Source organism: Netta rufina, assembly GCF_964035555.1.
Source record: "Netta rufina genome assembly, chromosome: 28".
Classification (NCBI taxonomy): domain Eukaryota; kingdom Metazoa; phylum Chordata; class Aves; order Anseriformes; family Anatidae; genus Netta; species Netta rufina.
This window is the reverse complement of record NC_140152.1, coordinates 2,552,620-2,572,653: the sequence shown is the minus strand read 5'-3', so window position 1 is coordinate 2,572,653 and position 20,034 is coordinate 2,552,620. Positions and strand designations below refer to the sequence as shown.

The window sequence follows — 20,034 nt, the reverse complement described above, 5'->3', positions numbered from 1 at the left end:
GGAAGTCGTAGAGAGAAAGGAGATCACTTCTCGGCCTCCTTTTCTACAGACTAGACAACCCAAATGTCCTCAGCCTCTCCTCACAGGCCATGCCTTCCAGCCCTTTTACCAGTTTTGTTACCCTTCTCTGCATGCTTTAAAGTACCTTTACATCCTTTTTCTACTGTGGAGCCCAGAACACAATATTCAAGGAGAGTATGTACCATGGGTCAGTAATCCTCATCCAATGGACACATGCAAGTCCTGTACCTGTGCAGTTGCCTCCACTCCTGTCCAGTTCATAGCCATCATCACAGGCGCAACGGAACATCCCAGGCAGGTTCTGGCAGGTCCCAAAGACACAGATATTCTGGAAAGTGCATTCATCGATATCTGCAAGAGAGGGAGAGCTGGGTACTCAGGATCTGGCAAGGTGAGGGACAGGACAGGACTCTCCCACTCTCTGCAAAGCAGAGCCACAGCCTAGTCACCCACTTGGTAACCCATGTCCTCATGATGGTTCTAGTTCTGAGGGATATCACCTCCTGGGTGAGCAGAACCAGGAATGCTGTGTCTATACTTTCTCCCCTCACTCCTGTTTAGTTGATTGCTTAAAATATTGCCTGAATCCTCAGCTTAGCCCAGCCCTGCAGGCTGGGGACCAAGGCCTAGAAGTGGAAGAGCTGACACATCTGAAGAGTAGGTCTCACCTGGAGCTGCCAGCCTGGGGAATAGCACCTTGGAGTCAGAGCAGAGCCTACAGTTCAGCACTGACAATGGGGTACCCAGCACTGATGGTCAGGGTTCTGACTACCTGCAAGAACCCAGGAGCCTTGCACCACCAGATGATGTGTCTTGCTTAGTAGTGGATCAGGTGGTTATGGTACTGAGGAGAGGCAAAGGCCAGAGAGGAGGTAAACCCTGGATATCTTGAAGTTGGTAACAAAACTCTGTGCACTTACCCTGGCAGGCCTTGCTGTCCTCTGTGGGATTGAAGCCCATCTCGCACTCGCAGCGATAACCCCCAGGTGCATTGAGACACTGTCCGTTCTCACACAGGTTCACATTGTCCGCACATTCATCCACATCTAGAGAGAGTCAGGTGTGAGACTGAAATGGTGTCTACCCAAATATAGGAGCTTTTTCCACCTTGCCCAGGAAATTCCCACAAGCTTGTTCCCACCCCCCTGCTAGGAGGCTGCAAAGAGGGGGCTGAGATACTTCTCAATCTTCCCCAAACACCAGCTTAGAAGAAGGTGGATCTCTGCTGAAGGTAAATCAGCAGGTTGTGGTGCAGGGCAGGCTGCAGTGGGTTTTGGAAGATATCTGGTTTGGGGAATCCCATACAGGCAGCCAGGTGCTGGGTGAGTTTGAGAGGGGTGAGACCTTTGCCTCAGGACACGCAAGCCACATTCCTGCTGCTGAGTGAGTCTGTGGGACTTACCTGTGCAGGAGAAGCCATCCCCATTAAAGCCTTCTCGGCAGGCGCAGCGGTAGGACCCTGGTGTGTTGATGCAGTTGGCGTTCAGGTTGCACTTGTGCTCTTCAGTTGCACACTCATCCAGGTCTGGGAAGGGAAGAGCACCCTGTCAATTCAGACACACATACCCGCGCATACACCCTTACATCCCTTTATACATACCGCACACATTGATCCAGTGAGTCCTGCACTCTTATAAGCACATCATACATACACCAGCACATCCCTACACACCTCCCACACCCACACCCCCCTGTACAGCCACATTGCCATCTGACATTCATCCAAACACATTTCAATATCACACACACACACTCCACATCCCACAAACATATGCCCTTGCTACCACCATCACTTGGATCCTTCCCAGACATAGTCACAGAGCCTGACAGTGCAACACCTGCAGCCCCCCTTCATCCTGCACCTGCACTTTGAAAAATCCTCATGCAGGGCCCCTTGGGCTCAAGACCATTGTAAGCCAACCCAGCCCAACCTTCACAGGTAGCCACAGAGCACCTGGACACACCAATATGCTCTCCTAGGATGAGAACTCACCATTGCACTTCAGCCCATCTCCAAGCCACCCTGTGCGACACTTGCACTTGAAGCTCCCAGGCACATTGATGCAGGAGGCATGCATGTCACAGTTGTGAGCCCCAATCTCACATTCATCAATGTCTGCAAGAAGGAAGGATATCAGAGCATGACACAACTCAGCTTCCCCAAGAACATGTTGTCCTGGGGTTGTATCCTTGAGCTGAAGAGCTGATCTTTGTTCCCTTCTGGAATATAGAGACAAAAGGAAGGACAGCTTCCTGGCTTGACTATAAACCAGGCAAGTGTCACCCTGCCTGAAACTCGCGTTAGTGCCAGTGTGTGCCTGCCCAGGAGGGGCTACCAGCCCCAGGGGTGCCCACAGTATCCCCCATCAGAGAGATGGAGTTTCCTCCAAGGCAGCTGCAGGAGGTATTTGTGAGGGCTCCCACTAGCACTCTGGGGCTTCAGTGCTGATGTGTTCCCACCTGTGCAGCCTGTGGTTCCCTTCTTGACGAAGTAGCCCAGCTGGCAGTGACAGATGAAGGAGCCCTTTGTGTTTTCACACTCGCCGTGCAGGCAGATGTTAGGGTTGAGATCACATTCATTCACGTCTGCAGAAGAAAAAGGGCTTGCTTTGAACACCACAAGGACCATGTCCTGACTTTGCAGCAAGCTTCTGCTTCTCTCCTTCCTTCCCTCCCCCAGCAACCTCGTGGTACAGTGTTGATGTGCCCAGGGCACAGCTATGTCCTTACCAATACAAGTCTTCATGTCCAGGGATGCCATGAAGCCATCGAAGCAGAGGCAGCGATACTCCCCAGGGATGTTAGTACACTGCCCACCATCACAGATGTCTGGATTATCCTCACATTCATCAATATCTAGAGAGAGAAGACCATTGCTTAAGTTAAAAAGTTAAGAGCCAGGGAAAGAGTATTGTGGGAGCAGTAGGGGGCAGGAGGGAGTCACAGCAGGGGCTGTGTAACAAGTCATGTACAGGCCTGGGGGGCCTGTAAGGAGGGGCTGGACTTTGAATCAGAGAATCACAGAATTGTAGAGGCTGGCAGGGCCTTCCAGAGATCATCAGGCCTAACCCTCCTGCCAAAGCAGGTTCCCTAGAGCAGGCTGCCCAGAGAGGCGTCCAGACGGGCCTTGAATATCTGCAGAGAAGGAGACCCCACAGCCTCCCTGGGCAGCTTGTCCCAGTGCTCTGTCACCCTCCCCGGGAAGAAGTTCTTTTGCGTGTTGGTGTGGAACTGCCTGGGCTCCATTTGGTGGCCGCTGCCCCTTATCCTGTCCCCACAGAGCCCTGAGAAGAGGTTGGCCATGTCCCTCTGTCTGCCACCCCTCAGCTCTTTCCAGACACTGCTCAGATCCCCTCTCAGCCTTCTCTTCCCAAGGCTGCCCAGCCCCAGCTCTCTCAGCCTCTCCTCCCAGGGGAGATGCTCCAGGCCCCGGATCATCTCTGTGGCCTCTGCTGGGCTCCTTCCAGGAGATCCCTGCCTTTTTTGTGCTGGGGAGTCTAGAACTTGACCCAGCCCTCCAGGTGAATTGACAGCACTGCAGAGTAAACCTTAGTCCAGAGAAATCAGCTCTCTGGAAGTGACCTAAAAATGAGACCCCCACACTCTCACACTATGTCTGACAGGCAGTGGATGCAGAGGACCCTGGGACAGCACCTATGAGAGCCAAGCTGAACACTCACCTGCACACGATCTCTTGTCTGGCATCAGTGCATAGCCTTCACTGCAGCTGCACTCATAGCTGCCTTCTGAGTTGGAGCAGTGCGTGTCACAGCCACCATTGGTTATGGTGCACTCGTCAATGTCTGGGGGAGAAGGGAGAAGTCAAACATCAAGTTAAGTCATCACCTGGGATACGTGCACTGCAGCAGCCCTGCTCAGATTCAGCGCCAGCATGCAAGAACGAGGTGGAAGAGGTGCCTTTGTGATGGGCTTGCTGCAGAGGGAACAAAGCTCCCCTGCCCAGGTGAAAGCATTCTTGCCTTCACTGTCAACCACTTCCCAGCTCACCAGTTTCATAGCCGGTGATAACCCTTTGCCAACAGGCAGGAGGTTCCCCCCACACCTGATGTTAACTTACATTCAGACACCCTGCTGAGCATCATAAGGGGTATGAAGCCAGGAGGGTCCTGGATGCACACTGGGGTCTTGGCATAGGATTTGGCAAAGTGGAGTACTCACCGACACAGCCTTGTCTGTCTGGTGTGGCCTGGAAGCCCGAATCACAAGCACACTGGTAGGTACCGATGATATTGACACAGCGTCCATTGCGACACAAGTTGTCACTGAGAGAGCACTCATTGATATCTGTGGTGGAGAGAAGAGTTTGAGCAGCCAGCCATCCTGCTACCATGTCAAGCATCATTTGATACACAGCCCTGGGTACCCTGACCTACAATCTCAATTTGTCCTTACTTTCTGACCTGATACTCTCCCATGTACTTTCTGTCCTGAGAAGAGAAAGCAGGCTGATTCCCCAGAGCCATGACCTGCAGTCCCTAGGCTCAGCCCCAGGCTGCTCTGATTTAACTCTACCTTCATTCTTCTGTCCTCTCTGAGACAGCAATTCACTGCCTCCTCCCATCATTACTTGGTGCTGTTTATGATTCCCAGGAGCCTGAAACACAGATTCCTGATCATGCTAGAACCCAGCTCAGCTCAGACTGCCCTAGGCAAGTTCCTTTTGATTGTACGCTTATTGCCAGCTTGCAGGTTATGGCTGTGCAAATGGTCTAAACAAAGCTACAAATGAGCACTACAGCTTGGTTGTTAACACATAACAAGCACTTGACACTGCCTCACACGGCCTAGACCACTCTCAGAGATTGCAAGAGACTAGGAACTGTTCCTAATTGGAGTGTCACCAACTTGCTTGGGAGGTTAGACCTTGGTTGTATGGATATGTATGGGTAGAGATTCTGGGGCTTCAGGCCTAGAGAATATTTAATTTACTGGTAGAGATATAGCTATAGCAGCCAGTAGAAAATCCAGATCTGCCATCACCTTACCAGCACCTCACTGCTCTATGTATTCAATGAAGAGCAGGTAGAACAAGAGACAAATGCAGTGAAACCCTGGGAGTCATCTCAGAACTTCCTGGTTGAGTGTGTTTTACACATACATGGGATTGGAAGAAAATTCATGGGCCTAGTACAAGACTCAAGTCTCATTATCCTCATCATTATCCTTCATCATTATCATCATCATTATCCTTGGTCAGACTCTGGTCATAACATAGCTTTCCATCACCTTACCTACACAAATGTTCCCTTCAGAAGTCAGCTCGTGTCCAGGCGGGCAGATACATTCAAAGCTGCCATCTGTGTTCATGCAGATCCCACCTCGGCACAGCAGCGGGTCCTGCTCGCACTCGTTGATATCTGCAGAGCGACATGAAATGTGGTTGATTTTTCCCTTCAGCTGGGTTTTCCCAATAATGGGGTGGTGCTGGTGCCAGGCACCACAGTTCTACCAACAGAGATACATCACAAAGCAGAGACACATCCCAAGATTAACAGGGTGGTGAATCCAGGGTTTATGTGAGCCCAGATGGATTTAGGGTTGCATTTTGGGAAGCAGCAGCTGTTGCTTTGACCTCAGCAGAATGCAAAGCATAACATCAGGAGGAAATAAATTCCTAGCTTCGTGCAGATTATCCAGCAAGGATTAGATAGAATCATAGAAACGTTTAGGTTGGAAACTACCTCTAAAATCATCAAGTTCAGCCATTAACCTAGCACTGCCGGGGAAAGGAAGAGAAAGAAAGGGAAGGAAAGGGAAGGGATAACTGTAGAATGTGCAATGACGGCAGGAGGCCAAGCAGTGCTATCAAGAAAGACCAAGAATTTATCTGCATATAGAATTCATGTGTATGGATAAATTTATGTATAGAACTGGAAATAAGAGGTCTACTAATTTCAGCAGTTATCTCATGATGATATAACTGAGAGCTACTTACAAGAAGCATATATTAACTAGAAAAGAGACCAAGCTACATATAACTATTAAAATGAGTGATGTAGCATGTGAGATAGCATTTATGGCAGACAGATGAATCAGGTTAATCATAGCAGAATAACTGTGGTGCCACAGATGGGATACGATGTAAAAAGATCTACAAGTTGAGAAGTTGCAATGGTATTTGAAAATTTGTGGCTTAATGTAAGGGTTGAACAAATGATATCAATTATGCCTGGATATAGGTGGATGTTTAGAGTGTGTATACATAAACAATCAGTGACAATAAATAACAGATGAAGAAACGGCTGAAAAGCAGTAGAAGGGGCTGAGTTGTCACATGGAAGGAATAGCCAAATATGTATGAGAATTGGAGCTCACAGCCACCGAGTTCAAGCTGCTGGCCTGGCAAGGCTCCACTGTGCACTAGCCAATCCCAAGTGTAACGGTTGTTGTCTCCCCATATGGCAGAAATGAAAATACCAGGCATGGATTCTGTCCTTCACTTGGTGGCAATGCCAGGGGCAGACTCCAGCTGCTGGTGGCTCAGACAAAAGGAAGGTCAGTGGCCAAGGTCTGGTACAAGGCAAGATCCAAGCCAATAAAGAATCCAAAAATGAAAAAGCCCTTAGGCTTACATTAAAAAAGGAAGGTAGCATTGCTATTGGAATTGCAGGGAAATGTCCTTTGGGTATAATAAGCAAGAAAGGTATAAATGAAAAAGGAAATATAAGGCATTAGGCTTACATTAAAAAAGGAAGGTAGCATTGCTATTGGAATTGCAGGGAAATGTCCTTTGGGTATAGTAATCAGGAAAGGTATAGGAAAGAACTTTAGAAAAACTGGTAAAGCAGACCCAATCAGTTTCTGGATGTGCCTGAATACGTGATGTGGAAACTCAAACCTGTTGGTACAAAAAGAATCTGCCAAGTTTGTAACTGAGCTGCTTCAGAATCAGGATGTTGTCTCAGATCAGCAGGGGCTATCAAGGCCTGTCACATTCATCACCTCATGGAACTCCAGTTTTGAGTGATAATATTTTATTTTATTTTATTTTATTTTATTTTATTTTATTTTATTTTATTTTATTTTATTTTATTTTATTTTATTTTATTTTATTTTATTTTATTTTATTTTATTTTATTTTATTTTATTTTATTTTTTTACTGGACACGGGTGAGTTTAGTCCATGAAAATGATGGATTTAAACTCTGGTACAACCACTTGTAACAGCAACGTGAGCTGCTGTACTCTACTACTGCAGTAGGTCAGGCTCCTGGAGCTGCTGGGGTGCCCAGGGTGGCCACTGGCTGGGGTAGAGGCTCAAGTTCTGTCTCATGATCTTGAAAGGGCATAGACTCTAATGTCATGAGCTGGCTGTGAAAATGGCAGGCTTTTAGACTAATTTAGTACTACTACCAAAGGGCATGTGATGTGGCAGCCAAAAAAGCCCCTCCAAATTTGTCATCATCAGAAAGAATTGTGAGGACAGGAAGAATCAGTTTGCTGCTGTATAAAGTGTGCCCACATCTTGAGCACCGTGTGTGTGCAGCTGGGATCTTTGAAACTTAGGATATATTGTGAAAGCTAAGCAAAAGAGCCAAGGGGATGGAGTGGCTGCCTTATGAAAAGACACTAAAGTAACTGAGACTCTGCAGTCTGAAGAGAACTAGAATTTGATTGATGCTCGCAGAATCAGCAAAGCAGTGTCTATGCTGAATTTAGAACAACTGTTTACTATATGCTTCCATACAAGAAGGGTGCCTTTGGTGAAAGTAGAATGGATCATTTCAATTGGTTAAAAGCAAATAGTCCTAGTGACCTTCTAGCTTAAGCAGTCCCAGGAAGCTGTGGAGGTAGATAGGATCAGCAGGCAGCTGATCAAAATATAATTAGACAAGAGGTTCATAAGTGGATGTGGAAAGGTCTGATGGAGAAATTGCCTGTAGCATTGCTAATAAAACTTGGTAACTTCCCTTGAAGCTGACATGCAGGACTGATGCGGAGAGAGCCTGTGCTGTGCCTCATGAACCTCTGACTTCAATTTATATACATTTTGCTGTCCTCTCAGGAAGATCTATGGCACTCTCAGCCCTTCACACAGAGCCCTTCCTCTCTACAAGTACTGCCATTCAGCACAGTTCTGCCTTTGCAACCAAACCAAGGTAGAAGACTCACTGCCCTGGAGAGAACACTGTCAGGCATCTCCTCAGCATCAGGACTCCTGCAATGCACCTAGATGCCAATGTAGAAATTTGGCTTGATACCAGGGAACAGAGAGCTAATAAACTTCTCACAGCATCTCTGCAGGCCCAGGTCCTGTGTTGTGTAATCAGCAGTGCCCAGGTGCAGCCAGAAGAATGAGACAGACAGGTAGCTGGACAACCAGACATACAGACAGCAGCTTGGAACGAGACCATATCTCAGATTTGGTACCAGAGCCTCTCTTCCCCAGGGAAAAACAGTAAAGGTGCTGCTCTGCATTAAAGATAAGCCCTTACCCATGCAGTTCTTCATCATCATGAAGCCGCTCTCGTAGCCTTCAAAGCACTCACACTCGAAGCTGCCCGGCGTGTTGACACAGGTGCCATGGCCACACAGGTCTGGTGAGATGCGGCACTCGTCGATATCTGTGGGGGATGAAGAGCAGCTAGTGGTGGCAGGACAAGCTACAAAGCACAACAGGAAGCACTGGGCTGCCTCCCTCTGGTGCAGGACTGATCCTTCCTACCACAAGCTGCAGCAGGGTCACAAACTGTTTGTGACCCTTCCCTTTGCTTCTCTGAACATCCCTAAGATAATTGCCATGACTCCTCTGGGTGCCACCATAATGCTAAGCATCCCACAAGGCAGTGGGATGGGCACGAGTAGTTCAGAGGAACATTGTTTTTCCCTTACCTGTACAGTTCCTTTCCTCAGCATCCAGAGCAAAGCCACTGCCACAGAGACATCTGAAACTGCCAATGGTGTTTCGACAGGTCCCATGAGTGCACAGGCCAGAGAAGACCTTACATTCATTCACATCTGTAGGGGAAGGTTGAACAGCAGTGTTTCAGGACAGGGATGTCTGCAATGAATGTAGGGCCCCAGAACCAGGTTCCTTGGGCTGTAGCTGAGATAGGCTGAGCACAGCCCACGATTAGGCACTCCCCTCTTTCTTCTCACCTTTGTAGAAGGGCCTGCCAGAAAGCACATCTCCTCGGTTGGCAAAGCCAGGTCCCCTTGGGCAGATGGCCTTGTACTCGTTAGAGCCAACCTTGGGACATTCTTCACAATCGATGCCCCAGGCTGAGCCCACGGAGCAGCAGCACATGTCAATCCGGTACTTGCCCGGCAGAGGCTCCGTGCACTCATCTTCATCCCACTTCATGTAGCACTGTTCCACACGCACATCTGGTGAGAGAGCAGAGATGAGTTCCTCCCTGCAGCATCTGACTTCTGGAAAGGCTGGAGGTATCTTTTTCTGGGACATCAGCCTTGTGCCATAGTTAGCATTGTCCTTAGAACAGCTTTGGCTGGGGCCAGAAAGCATCCTTCAAACAATGCCCAGGTATGGGCCGTTTGGTTAAATGGCCACCTTGTATGGGGTGATATTAAGGATTATTGATATGGCCATGGCTGGCTTGTGACTGTTGGCACCATGGCCAGAAAACAGTCCCTCTTTGGAGGAGCTAGTAGTGCAGATGACCCTATGAAGGGCACACGTTTTTCATGATGTGCCCAGAAAGCAGCCAGGAATTGCTTTAGGGCTCCTGGGCAGGGTCATTAACCTGTATTGTTAGGTTATCTGCTTAGAGACTAATCACTGTAACAGCCAGTGATGAACAGAAGCAGTGGACCTTAGAAAACATAGCACGCAGAATTGGCTACCCCTGATATCCACGCAAGGACAACAATTGCATTACTGGCTGGACCTGGGGACATGAAGCTGTGCCACATTTGCCTTGACTGGGCTGCTTGCTTTGGCTGCTCCTAACAAGTTTTACATACTTCAGACAGCAGCAGCCTTGGGAATTGATTGATGGCATGTGGTTGGGTATGGGATGGTTGGGCCTGTGTGGAGATGGCTGAACAGACATCAGAGGGCTTGGTCAGATGGGCCAGATGAGGTGTTCTTACCCACACATGTCCTAGCGGTGCCATCGAGGGTCAGCCCTTCTGGACACTCACACCGAAAGGAGCCGGCGGTGTTTACACAGCGGCCATTTGGACAGACACCAGGGAAGACATCACACTCATTTACATCTGTTGGCAGGAAAGCAAGAGGCACGCATGAGGGTGGCACATAATTGGGCCCAGTACGGCTTCAAGGAGCTCCTGGAGAAGCTGGAAAGAGCCCAGAGCTGCCCACCTGGCTAACACTGGAAGGCTGTCACACTGAAAAACATGCTGCAGGCACAGGCACTGCCATACCCAGACACTTTTGCAAGGAGGCTGCATCATGAAGCCTTTTCAGAGAGGAACAGACAGAGAAGGTGGTCCTGTTGCACAGGCCCATAGCTGGCACAGTGCTGACAAAGCAGCACCAGGATGCATAAAGATAACTGCTGTGTGTCCACACACTGGTGCTACACACCAGTGAACGGCCTCTATTCAGAGCACCCTGTCTGCAGCGTTCAGGGCAGATGCCAAAGCAAGAAAGCACGAAATAATACAGGAAGTATGAGATTCCAACCAGCTGTGTCCAAACTCAAAGATGCAGAAAAACAACAAATAAACAATGACTATGTTCCCAATTTAAAAAGTCTTCTGTGTCCTGCGACACTTTACCTTCACATGTGACCCCCTTCATCCTGGCATAGCCCCGGGGACAGGCAGTATCTGCAAGAAAACAGGAAAACAGAGGAATATTAGCAGATAAATGGGCTGCATCCTATCTTCATGATTTCTTTGCCAAGAAGAACCTTACCAATCTCACAGCGCTCACAGGGGCTGCCCCATGCTGCTCCCAGTGTTGCACAGCACTCTGATTTCAGCGTGGCCCCGTTGATGTTCACCTCGCAACGCCCATCCTGGATGTTCAGCCAGCATGTCCCTTTCATGCTGTCTGTAGGGACAAAGGCAAGGCTTTGAGTCAAGAGCTGCTCCTTGGCTAAGGTTCCCGACTTCATAACAGCCAGCCTTTCACAGTAAGCAGGTAGGAGAAATTATCCTTAAGCTGCAGTGTGACTATTGCTTTCTGTCTCTACTTTATTTATCAGACATGGGGCCAAGCACTTTTAGCATGGACCCAAACTGCTGTTCCTTAGAGCCGTGTCCCACTTCTATGCTGTGGAGCAGCATTTCTGTGCTCTCTGATACAACTACTATTGCACCAGTTCTGTGTCCTGCCCTTTTTCTATTCTCAGCCTGCTCCTCTTCTGGATAGAAAGAGTCCCTTCTGCATAGCTGCGCCAGGTTGCTATACACCAACACCGTGCAAGGCCCTGACCATCTAGGAAGTGAGTACCTTCTCATCATCTTGATGAGAAGGGTTCTACTTCATCTTGATGTGCCTTAATCTCAGCACACTAAAAATCTATCTGGTGAGTGAAAATACACCATCATGAACTGTAGGGTCCCCCTGGGCCCCATGCCTGTGCTTTGTCTTGCTGCAGCACAGTTAAGGATTTCTGTCTGATACAATGCCCAGAGCACTGTCTGAAGTGTCAGCATTTCGGGTTTCCTGGATGCATAAGAGATGTTAATTGATACAATTAACAATAAGGAAACACAAGATACGAAAGAAAGGTCTCCAACAATATCCACCCCTGGGCCAGGATCACAGGACTTGCTTCAGGTGAACAGCAAGGGCTTCTGCAAGGCAGTGCTGATATCAGTGTCCTGGAGTTGCCTCCAGAAGGCCATATCCTTACCCACACAGATGGTGCCACTGGGGTCCAGCTTGCTGCCTGGGGAGCACTCACAAGCAAAGGAGCCAGCATTGTTCCTGCAGACACCATTCACGCAAGGATTAGAGGTGCACTCATTGATATCTGCAGAAAGAAAGGGAGTAAGTGCTTTGGGACGCAGTCTTCTGGGCCAGGGAGACAAGACGCAAAGAACATGAAGAAGGGAAATTTTCAGCTGCTCAGAGGTTCACCAGTCCAGGCTGTAAGAATCCTGCATGTACAACTCCAAGTATGCGCCATCTCAAGATGGATAGGCCCTGACATCAGACACTGAAATTAGTGAGCTTCTTCAGTGTTGAGGGAAGCGATGGATGGATTGAGGCTAGTCAATGAAACTAATGGGAAACTGTGGGGCTTTGGCTTTCCTGGCTGCTCAAGCAATGTCTCTGCACCTCTGCCATGCTATCTGCCCTTGCTTCTGCTCTCGGTAGGCCTAGCTTTCTGTTTGAATTTGGCCAGGAGCTCCTTGTTCATCCATGCAGGCTGCCTGGCATTTTTGCCCAACGTCCTCTTTGTTGGGATGCATCACTCCCGAGTTTGAAGGAGGTGATCCTTGAATATCAACCAGCTTTCTTGGGCCTTTCTTTCCTCCAGGGCTTTGTCCCATATTACCCTACCAAACAGATCCCTGAAGAGGCCAAAGTCCAGGGTACTAAACTTTCTGTGCTCCCTCCTTGCTGCCCTCAATATGCAAAACTGCACCATTTCATGGGCACTGCAGCCAAGGCTGCCCCTTGTTCCACATTCCCCACCAGCCCCAACTTGTTGGTGAGAATGAGATCTGGCATAGTACCTCTCCTTGGTGGCTCCTCTGTCACTTGAAGAAGGAAGTTATCATCAGTGCATTCCAGGAACCTCCTGGACTGCCTACTCCCTGCTGGGCTGTCCCTCCAGTGGGTATCGGGGTGGTTCAAGTCCCCTATGAGGACTAGGGCTTGTGAGTGAGAGGCTGCTTCTATCTGCCCGTAGAGGGCCTTATCTGCTTGGTCTTCTTAATCAGGTGGCCTGTAGCAGACTGCTGCTATAATGTCCCCTGTCCCTGTCCTCCTTTTAATCCTGAATGATGGATTCACTCACTCAGGGATGCTGCTGGCTTAGAGGGAGAAGCCACAATGTTGACCATGGCCTTTATGTGTTTGTCTGCACCAGATGTGAGGCTTCATGGCATTTGCCTTTTATCACATTCTTTACAGACAACGAGGGTTTTGTCTAAACAGATGCATAAAGTGCCAGTGTTTTGGGGCTTTGTGGTCAGCAAACAAATCTCTCCTAGTACAAACTATAAGCTTTCAATCAAATACCCCAAATTTGTAATTTTGGTCAGGTTCTAGCTACAATTTTGGGAGCCTGGAGGAAATTGTTCTGGTTTTCAGTCACTGAAAAGCTCAGACGTTTTGGGGTTTGTATGTCCACTATTTTGAATGAAATTCCCTCTGGAAAAAAAAAATCCCCAAACCTGGCCCTGCTCCAGCTCAAACCACTCTGGGCAAAAGAGAACCAAAGGCACGTTAAACTCTGAGCTTATTTCAGGCAGGATGACAAGACATAGCTCACTTTATAACTTGCAAAGATGCTCTCTGTTGTCTTAAGAGTCACATTACCTTCACAGGTGTCTGTCTCAGTCCTGAAGACAAAGCCCTTGGGGCAGGTGCAGGTGTAGCTGCCAGGTGTGTTGCGGCACAGTCCGTTGTCACACAGCAAACGATTGACAGTACATTCATCAACATCTGTGAAAAAGATAGGGTTTCTGAGCTTCAACACCAGAGTCCATTCTGTCAGTTTGCCAGCCCTACAGCACTCCAACAGCCTGAGAGGCATAGAAATGCTCCTTTTTACCCAGATCAATACTGTACAAGGCCTGACGTGTAAGCAAACACATTCAGGTCTACGGATAAAACCAGAAGGTAGTTGAGGCAAAAAGACATCATATGCTGCATGTGCACCCCCTCCCTACTACCACTGGACTATGCCACACTGCTTTGTTATGACAGACTGGGCTTGGGCTGCCCTGAACTCACCCACACAGTTCTTGCCCGTGGGATCTGACTCATAGCCCAGGTTGCAGATGCAGCGGTAGCTCCCACGCAGGTTCTCACACATGCCGTTGGGGCAGATGTCTGGGTTAAGGGCACATTCATTGATGTCTGCACAGAGAAGGAAGTCAAATTAGATGGATCATGGCCAACCACAGACAAAGAAATATTCCATACTCTAATTCTTCATTGCTTCTTGATGTCAGTAGCCAGCTAGGGCACCCCTCTGCAGATTTCTCTCCTTGTCCCACCTACCCTCTTGGTATAATCTAGTAAGCTCTGGGGAGCCTCACCACTTTATTCCCAGTGCTTTGGAGCTGGGGATACACAGCTGATATGGCACGGGGCTCTGAGCTCAGGAGCAGAGAACTGGACAAGTTGAGATGACTGCAGACTCATTACCACATGGAGGGCTCTCAGGTCCTTCTGTTACCTTCTTGAGTCTACTGACAGTGCCTGTCTCCCACATACTCAGGTCAGACCATTTAATTGTCCTGCCTATTTCAATAGGCAAGAAGGCGGAAGGTGCTCTGAGCAAGATGCTGGGGACAACTGGTGTAAACACAGAGTGTGATGGACAACCTACCTGTGCACATATAGCCCTACTTCAGGGGACCATAGCTAGAGGTAAAACAGGGAAAGAGCACCCAGACATGATGGAGAGCATCCTGTGGGCAGTTGGACTGGCAAAAGGGTTATGCCCATGGCTAGATGGTCACAGCAAAGCCCTTCCAATGGCACTGAATCCCTGTGGCCCCTGGACTAGCCATGGTCCCCAGACTTGCACAGACTCACTGACCATACAGCCACCAGGCTGGAAGAAGTCCTGGTCAGGCCAAAGTGAATTTCCTTTTCCTATTATTTGACATAAAGAACTGTTTGAGAACAGCTTGGCACCCTGGAACGAGAGATGTGAGGACCTAAGGCCCTGTGTGGTGATGGCAGGGCAGGGAAGGAGGGGAGTGTTCAGGTGAGGGCAGGGCCATGGGACAAGGAGCCCATAGGATGTCAAAACCTCAGCTTCAAAGACTTGCAAAGTGCCTTGGCCAAATCTATCCCAGCCTGAGAGATTTTGGGACCATTCTGCAAGGATGTGCAGTGGGTATCACAGGGCACTGCTATCCATGTGCATGATGGGTGAACTCAGGCCTGCAGGAGGTCTGGCAGTCAGAGATGTGGGTGTCCCTGCCATCACCGACCCATACTGGGAGTTCTGTCCTTAAAGAGGAGAGTGCTCCGTGTCCACAGAACCAAGAACAAGAGGAGAGCAACACAGAGGGGTGGCAGCCATGTGGACAACTCCTCCTGCTTTGTGCTGATATCACTTCACTGCCCTTTTTGGAGCAAACCTCTTGTGGCCAGGCAAAAAGATATTATCATGGCAAGAAACAGCCTCCCCACAGAACAAGGCACATTTTCATTTGTACAGCAGTGTCCTCGCAGTGCCATAGTGCCAGGTGGCAAGCAGCCCAGGCTAGGGCTTTCCAGACATTGCTGGCCTTTGTCTCCATGCAGTCGGAGTTCAGTTACATCCCCAGGGAACTGCAACCCTGGAGAGGTGCTGAGTGTAAATAGCCCTGGCTGCAGGCAGTTCTGGGCTGACCAAAGCATGCCTGACATTAATATCTTGCTAGAAAGCATCTTATCATCAGCCCAAGACTGATTTCGGCCAAGAAATGGTACCCTGGAAGGAAGCCCAAGAAGCCACCAGCATTTTGCCTCTGGCTCATTCCCATTTGGAAAGTTTTGAAAGACCATAGTTAGCTGGCTGCTTTGTGTTCTTCCTGCTAATCCAAGCACTGCCCAGGGCTGGCAGTGTAGCTGCCTGCCTGACGTCTTGCACAGCTGTCTAATTCAAAGCAGTCCCTTGGCAGCATGTCTCATGCAGCACAACATGCACTTATCACCTCCCTCTCCTTGGAAGACTGTGAACCATCTTCTCCTGCAACCTAGGAGCTGGAGGACAGAGGAGGGAAATAAGCAAGAGGATGCAACTGGTCACACTCTTCACTCCTATCAAAGCTGTGCATAAAACTAAACTCTGTGTTCACATCCCCAGAAGTGGAGTTGCTGCAGGGTGCCAGAAATAAACTACTTGAATCAATATGCATGGTTGTTTGCTTAATATTAATACAAGGTTTTGTAGGAAGGAGAAAAGACATAGTACACCCCTATCCCCTTGTGCCCAAGCCCATGTCCACCCACAGACACTCACTAACGCAGCAATATGTTCTTGCACTCACAACCACCCAGGCTATGCAGTCTCCCCCGAGCTTACTCACAAAGTGCTCTCACATCACAGGCATAATGTTTTAACGCTCCTCCACAGCGCTGAGTCCCTTATGGCACACGCTCCCACAGTCACACAGATGTATGCACACTCAGTTAAAGGCAGATGAAAGAAAGAGCTGAGAATGACTTTAGATGCGTCTATCTAGAATATAGTATTTGGGATGCATGTACCTCTGCCATCAGCTGTTATTCCAATGCCGCTGCTGCAGAGTGCCTGGAATTCAGCTGTGGAGAAAGCACAACAGAGCCATTATCTTTTCTGGACAGTTCAAGTACAGTGGCATTAATCTGGGATTTATTGTTTGTTTGTTAGAATGGCATTTGTGGGCTTCCAAGTAGTGTCTGTTTACACTTAGGCAATGTATATTTTAGAGCTGATACTCCCAGCTAATAGTCCAAAACTGTGAGAATCTCTGCAATGAGATCAGCATCAGATTCTCTTGTTGATTCAACCTGATTTTGTTGACTGCAAGGTTACACTCCTTACCCCTGCCCATGGCTTCTCCATACCATTGCCAATCTGTCTAGGCCATCTTGTGAAGAACCTGTCACAGACCCAGAACATCTCTGAGCACCTTCTTGGCTTTTGCAAACCCAGAGGGAAGAGGAGCTCACCAGAGTTTTTGGCAGGACAGGGTTGGCAGGGCTCTCCGAAGCCATGATCTGGGTTAGCACAGCAGCACTCAGACTTCGTGACTGCTCCTGGAAAGGGCCGCGCACACGTGCCCTTTTTAATGCCTCCGTAACAGGTGCTGCGCATGTGGGTGTCCACACAGACTCGTCCATCCACCCCAATAGCCAGGCCTCCAAGGCATTCACATCGGAAGGAGCCCTCTGTGTTTATGCACCAGCCATTCATACAGATTCCTGGTGTCTCACACTCGTCGATGTCTGGAAGAGGAAGCACAAACTGGCTGTTAAGCTACCCATGGGCAGGAGAACACAAAAAGGGGCTTTAGCTTATTGCATTAGCTTATTAGCATTATTATGATGCTTTAGCATAATGTTCTGCCAGGCTCTGATGATGATTCAGGGAAAGGAATAGGGATCTGGAGGTCTTCAGTCTCCTGAGAATGAAACCCTTCTCAGAGCAGCAGGGTCTGGACTCTGCTATGTTGATGGAGAAGTGACACAGTGATTTCACCTTGTGTCACAGCAGTGTCTTAGAGGAGTGCTACATTCTCCTCTTCTTCCTTTCTCCACTCTGCCTTCACACCCTAAATTTCCTGACTTTGGGAGGTGACACACAAACCCTGGTGGAAGATACTGTAGAGACTGGGGAAGCCGTGGAGATAATGGCTTCCAGCTAACACTGTGCAAACCATACAGAGCTTCACAGCCCTACTTAACCTCATGTGGAAAGAGGATTTAAGCTCAAATTTGCACCAAAATAGTTGAGGTGCAACAACATTTTCCCTTGTGCCCACTCTGTTGTTAGGGAAGAATTTCTGGCAGCAGAGCAGAGGATGCCTGGAACCAGCTTTGCTTTTTCTTAGCTTCCCTTGGCCTCAGACTCATTGCAAGTCCCCCAAAACATGGGTGGCAGGCTGGGAAGAGGGCAGAGGCTAAGCTCAGAGACCTACTCACCGACACAGTAGCGTCCATTGGGAGCCAGCACAAAACCTGGCTTGCAGATACATTTGAAGCTGCCATCTTCATTGATACACATCCCATTGAGGCACATATTGGTCGTGGCACATTCATCATGATCTAAGGAGGACAAGCAGAAAAAATGAGCAGAGTCTGAGAGCTGCAGCAGGACTCTTCTGTGCTCAGACACTCATGTCACCAATCCTGTAGTCAAAATGCTTCTTATGAGAGTAGATGCTAATCCTCAGCTAGAGTTCCCTCTGCTACTCCTGTTAAGAACTGTCCTGTATCTCAGTCAGCTGGTCCAGCTTGCAGTAGGACATGTACCTTAGCTGCTCTCAAGGTAATAGAGAATATCCTGCTTCCATACCTCTGCTCTGCTCTGCTCTCCTCTCCTCCCAAGAGATACCCACTCAAGATACACTGCCATAGCAGTGTCTATCCAGGATGAAGGCAGATCAGCACAGACTAAAGTATCCCCACAGGTGGGATATAGTCTCAGCTCAGCTCCAGCTTCCCCAAGGTGATGGATGATGATGTATCGGGAAATAGCTTACCAACGCAGTTCTTGCCATCAGGGGTGATTTCAAAGCCAGCATTGCAGATGCACTGAAAGCTGCCATCAGTATTAACACAGCGTCCATTCCTGCACATCACTCCATTCATGATGCACTCGTCAATATCTGGCAGGGAAATAAATATAGGAAATCAGTGGCAGGTGGAATGAGGAGCACTTCCAGCTTAATCTGCTCCATGAGAAACCCAGAAAAGTGCTCTCAGTCTTTCACAGTGTATTCTGTTCCAGGATGACAGTCTTCTCCTCTGTGCAAACTGCAAGAGGTGGAAATGCATGAAAAGCTCTCTGTGTGCTCTGGGAGCGGCACTAGTTTTGAGATTTTAGAGCTCTGGGATCTCAGGACTTTGATGATGTCCTGGTTGATTTCCTGCCCTAGGGCTCCCCTTGTATCTGAAACAATCCTATGCCTGTTCAAGCCCATAGTAGGCAGCAAAAAATTTCATACAAAAAGCCATGGACAGGCTTACTACTAAGTGTCTCAGAGACACTTAACTCTTAACTCTTTGATAATCCTGCTGAAATTGGTGTAGCACACAGTGTCTCCCCCAAAAGGCAGGGACAGAAAAGACATACCAATGCAAGCCTGCTTTGTAGGGGTGCTCTGGAAGCCTTCATGGCACTTGCAGTGATAGGAGCCAGGTGTGTTCACACAATCACCGTGCACACAGGGGCTGCTGGAGCACTCATCCACATCTGCAAGAAGAAAAGCTTAAATCTATGAGACACCAAGGGAACACACACACAGCTACTAGGAAAGGCAACAAATGCTGGCTTCTGTGAGCTGCTGCACCCATTGACAGCATGGCCAGCAAGGATGAAAGCAGTCACATTCTGCATTGAGGAGCCGAAAGCTGGAGCTGGTTGAAAGGTAAAGCCAGTCAGGCCTGAATACGTGATAATGACCACGTGAAGAGTACAGTTAGAGGAGAAAAGGATCTGAAGCCTGCAGACCTGAAAGCTTGACCTCTTTCATGTCTTTTTGGAAGCTCTGCCCACTGAGCAAAGGAGGGAGAATATAGATTGTCTTGGGAATCTGCTAAGCAGTGACAAGCAGCTAAGCCAATGGCAATGTTATGGCTACCAAAGGAGAGTTGTCACCATCGCTGGGTAGACAAATCCTTTCCGTCTTCTTTCAGCTTCACTAGCTGACACGAGCCCAACTACAGCCTCTCATAGGGAGCTCTGTCTGGAATGTGGGTTGTTGGGGCAGCAGCCTAAGGTGATGTCAGGAGCTTGCATGGGGCTGGTGCACGGTGGGCGCCGACCTGTGTGTGTGTCAAGCAGATTCCACTCACCAATGCATTCTCCACGCACATCTTGCTTGTACCCCATGTTGCACTCACAGCGGTAGCTGGATGGGGTGGGGATACAGCGTCCGTTCAGGCAGAGGTTAGTGAAATGCTTGCAGATGTCAATGGTCTGATTTAAAGTGGCAGTTCCTGGAAAGCACAGAGACAACATCAGACAGATATTACAGCTCCCTTCCCGTTTCTGCCCCCTTGAAGGAGGAGCAGTAAGTCCACCATGGTGCTGCAGACACAAACTGAGCTGCCTCAGAACGCTCTGCAGAGTGCTGTGCTACCAGGTGTGCCCTCACCCGGCTGGCATCCACAAGATTGCACAGCAAGCAAGGTGAGAACCAATATTTATTGTCATCCAGTGCACTTCTGCAGGC

At 48.8% G+C, this 20,034-nt stretch overlaps 1 protein-coding gene across 1 annotated transcript in view; it reads right to left on the bottom strand.

Annotated features, from left to right (window-relative positions):
• LOC311219390 (fibrillin-2-like) overlaps window positions 1–20,034 on the bottom strand; it is a gene marked incomplete at both ends in the record, with an annotated part of 114,671 nt that overhangs the window by 19,899 nt on the left and 74,738 nt on the right. The window contains 24 exons of the mRNA XM_084302510.1: window positions 250–372; window positions 942–1,067; window positions 1,424–1,546; window positions 2,015–2,137; window positions 2,482–2,607; window positions 2,752–2,877; window positions 3,702–3,824; window positions 4,201–4,326; window positions 5,274–5,399; window positions 8,478–8,606; window positions 8,875–9,000; window positions 9,142–9,369; window positions 10,096–10,221; window positions 10,747–10,797; window positions 10,886–11,023; window positions 11,832–11,951; window positions 13,469–13,594; window positions 13,886–14,011; window positions 16,364–16,417; window positions 16,808–17,083; window positions 17,780–17,902; window positions 18,340–18,465; window positions 18,933–19,052; window positions 19,655–19,798. Coding sequence (XP_084158636.1) covers window positions 250–372; window positions 942–1,067; window positions 1,424–1,546; window positions 2,015–2,137; window positions 2,482–2,607; window positions 2,752–2,877; window positions 3,702–3,824; window positions 4,201–4,326; window positions 5,274–5,399; window positions 8,478–8,606; window positions 8,875–9,000; window positions 9,142–9,369; window positions 10,096–10,221; window positions 10,747–10,797; window positions 10,886–11,023; window positions 11,832–11,951; window positions 13,469–13,594; window positions 13,886–14,011; window positions 16,364–16,417; window positions 16,808–17,083; window positions 17,780–17,902; window positions 18,340–18,465; window positions 18,933–19,052; window positions 19,655–19,798 — 3,135 coding nt within the window. The remainder of the gene's footprint in view (window positions 1–249; window positions 373–941; window positions 1,068–1,423; window positions 1,547–2,014; window positions 2,138–2,481; window positions 2,608–2,751; window positions 2,878–3,701; window positions 3,825–4,200; window positions 4,327–5,273; window positions 5,400–8,477; window positions 8,607–8,874; window positions 9,001–9,141; window positions 9,370–10,095; window positions 10,222–10,746; window positions 10,798–10,885; window positions 11,024–11,831; window positions 11,952–13,468; window positions 13,595–13,885; window positions 14,012–16,363; window positions 16,418–16,807; window positions 17,084–17,779; window positions 17,903–18,339; window positions 18,466–18,932; window positions 19,053–19,654; window positions 19,799–20,034) is intronic.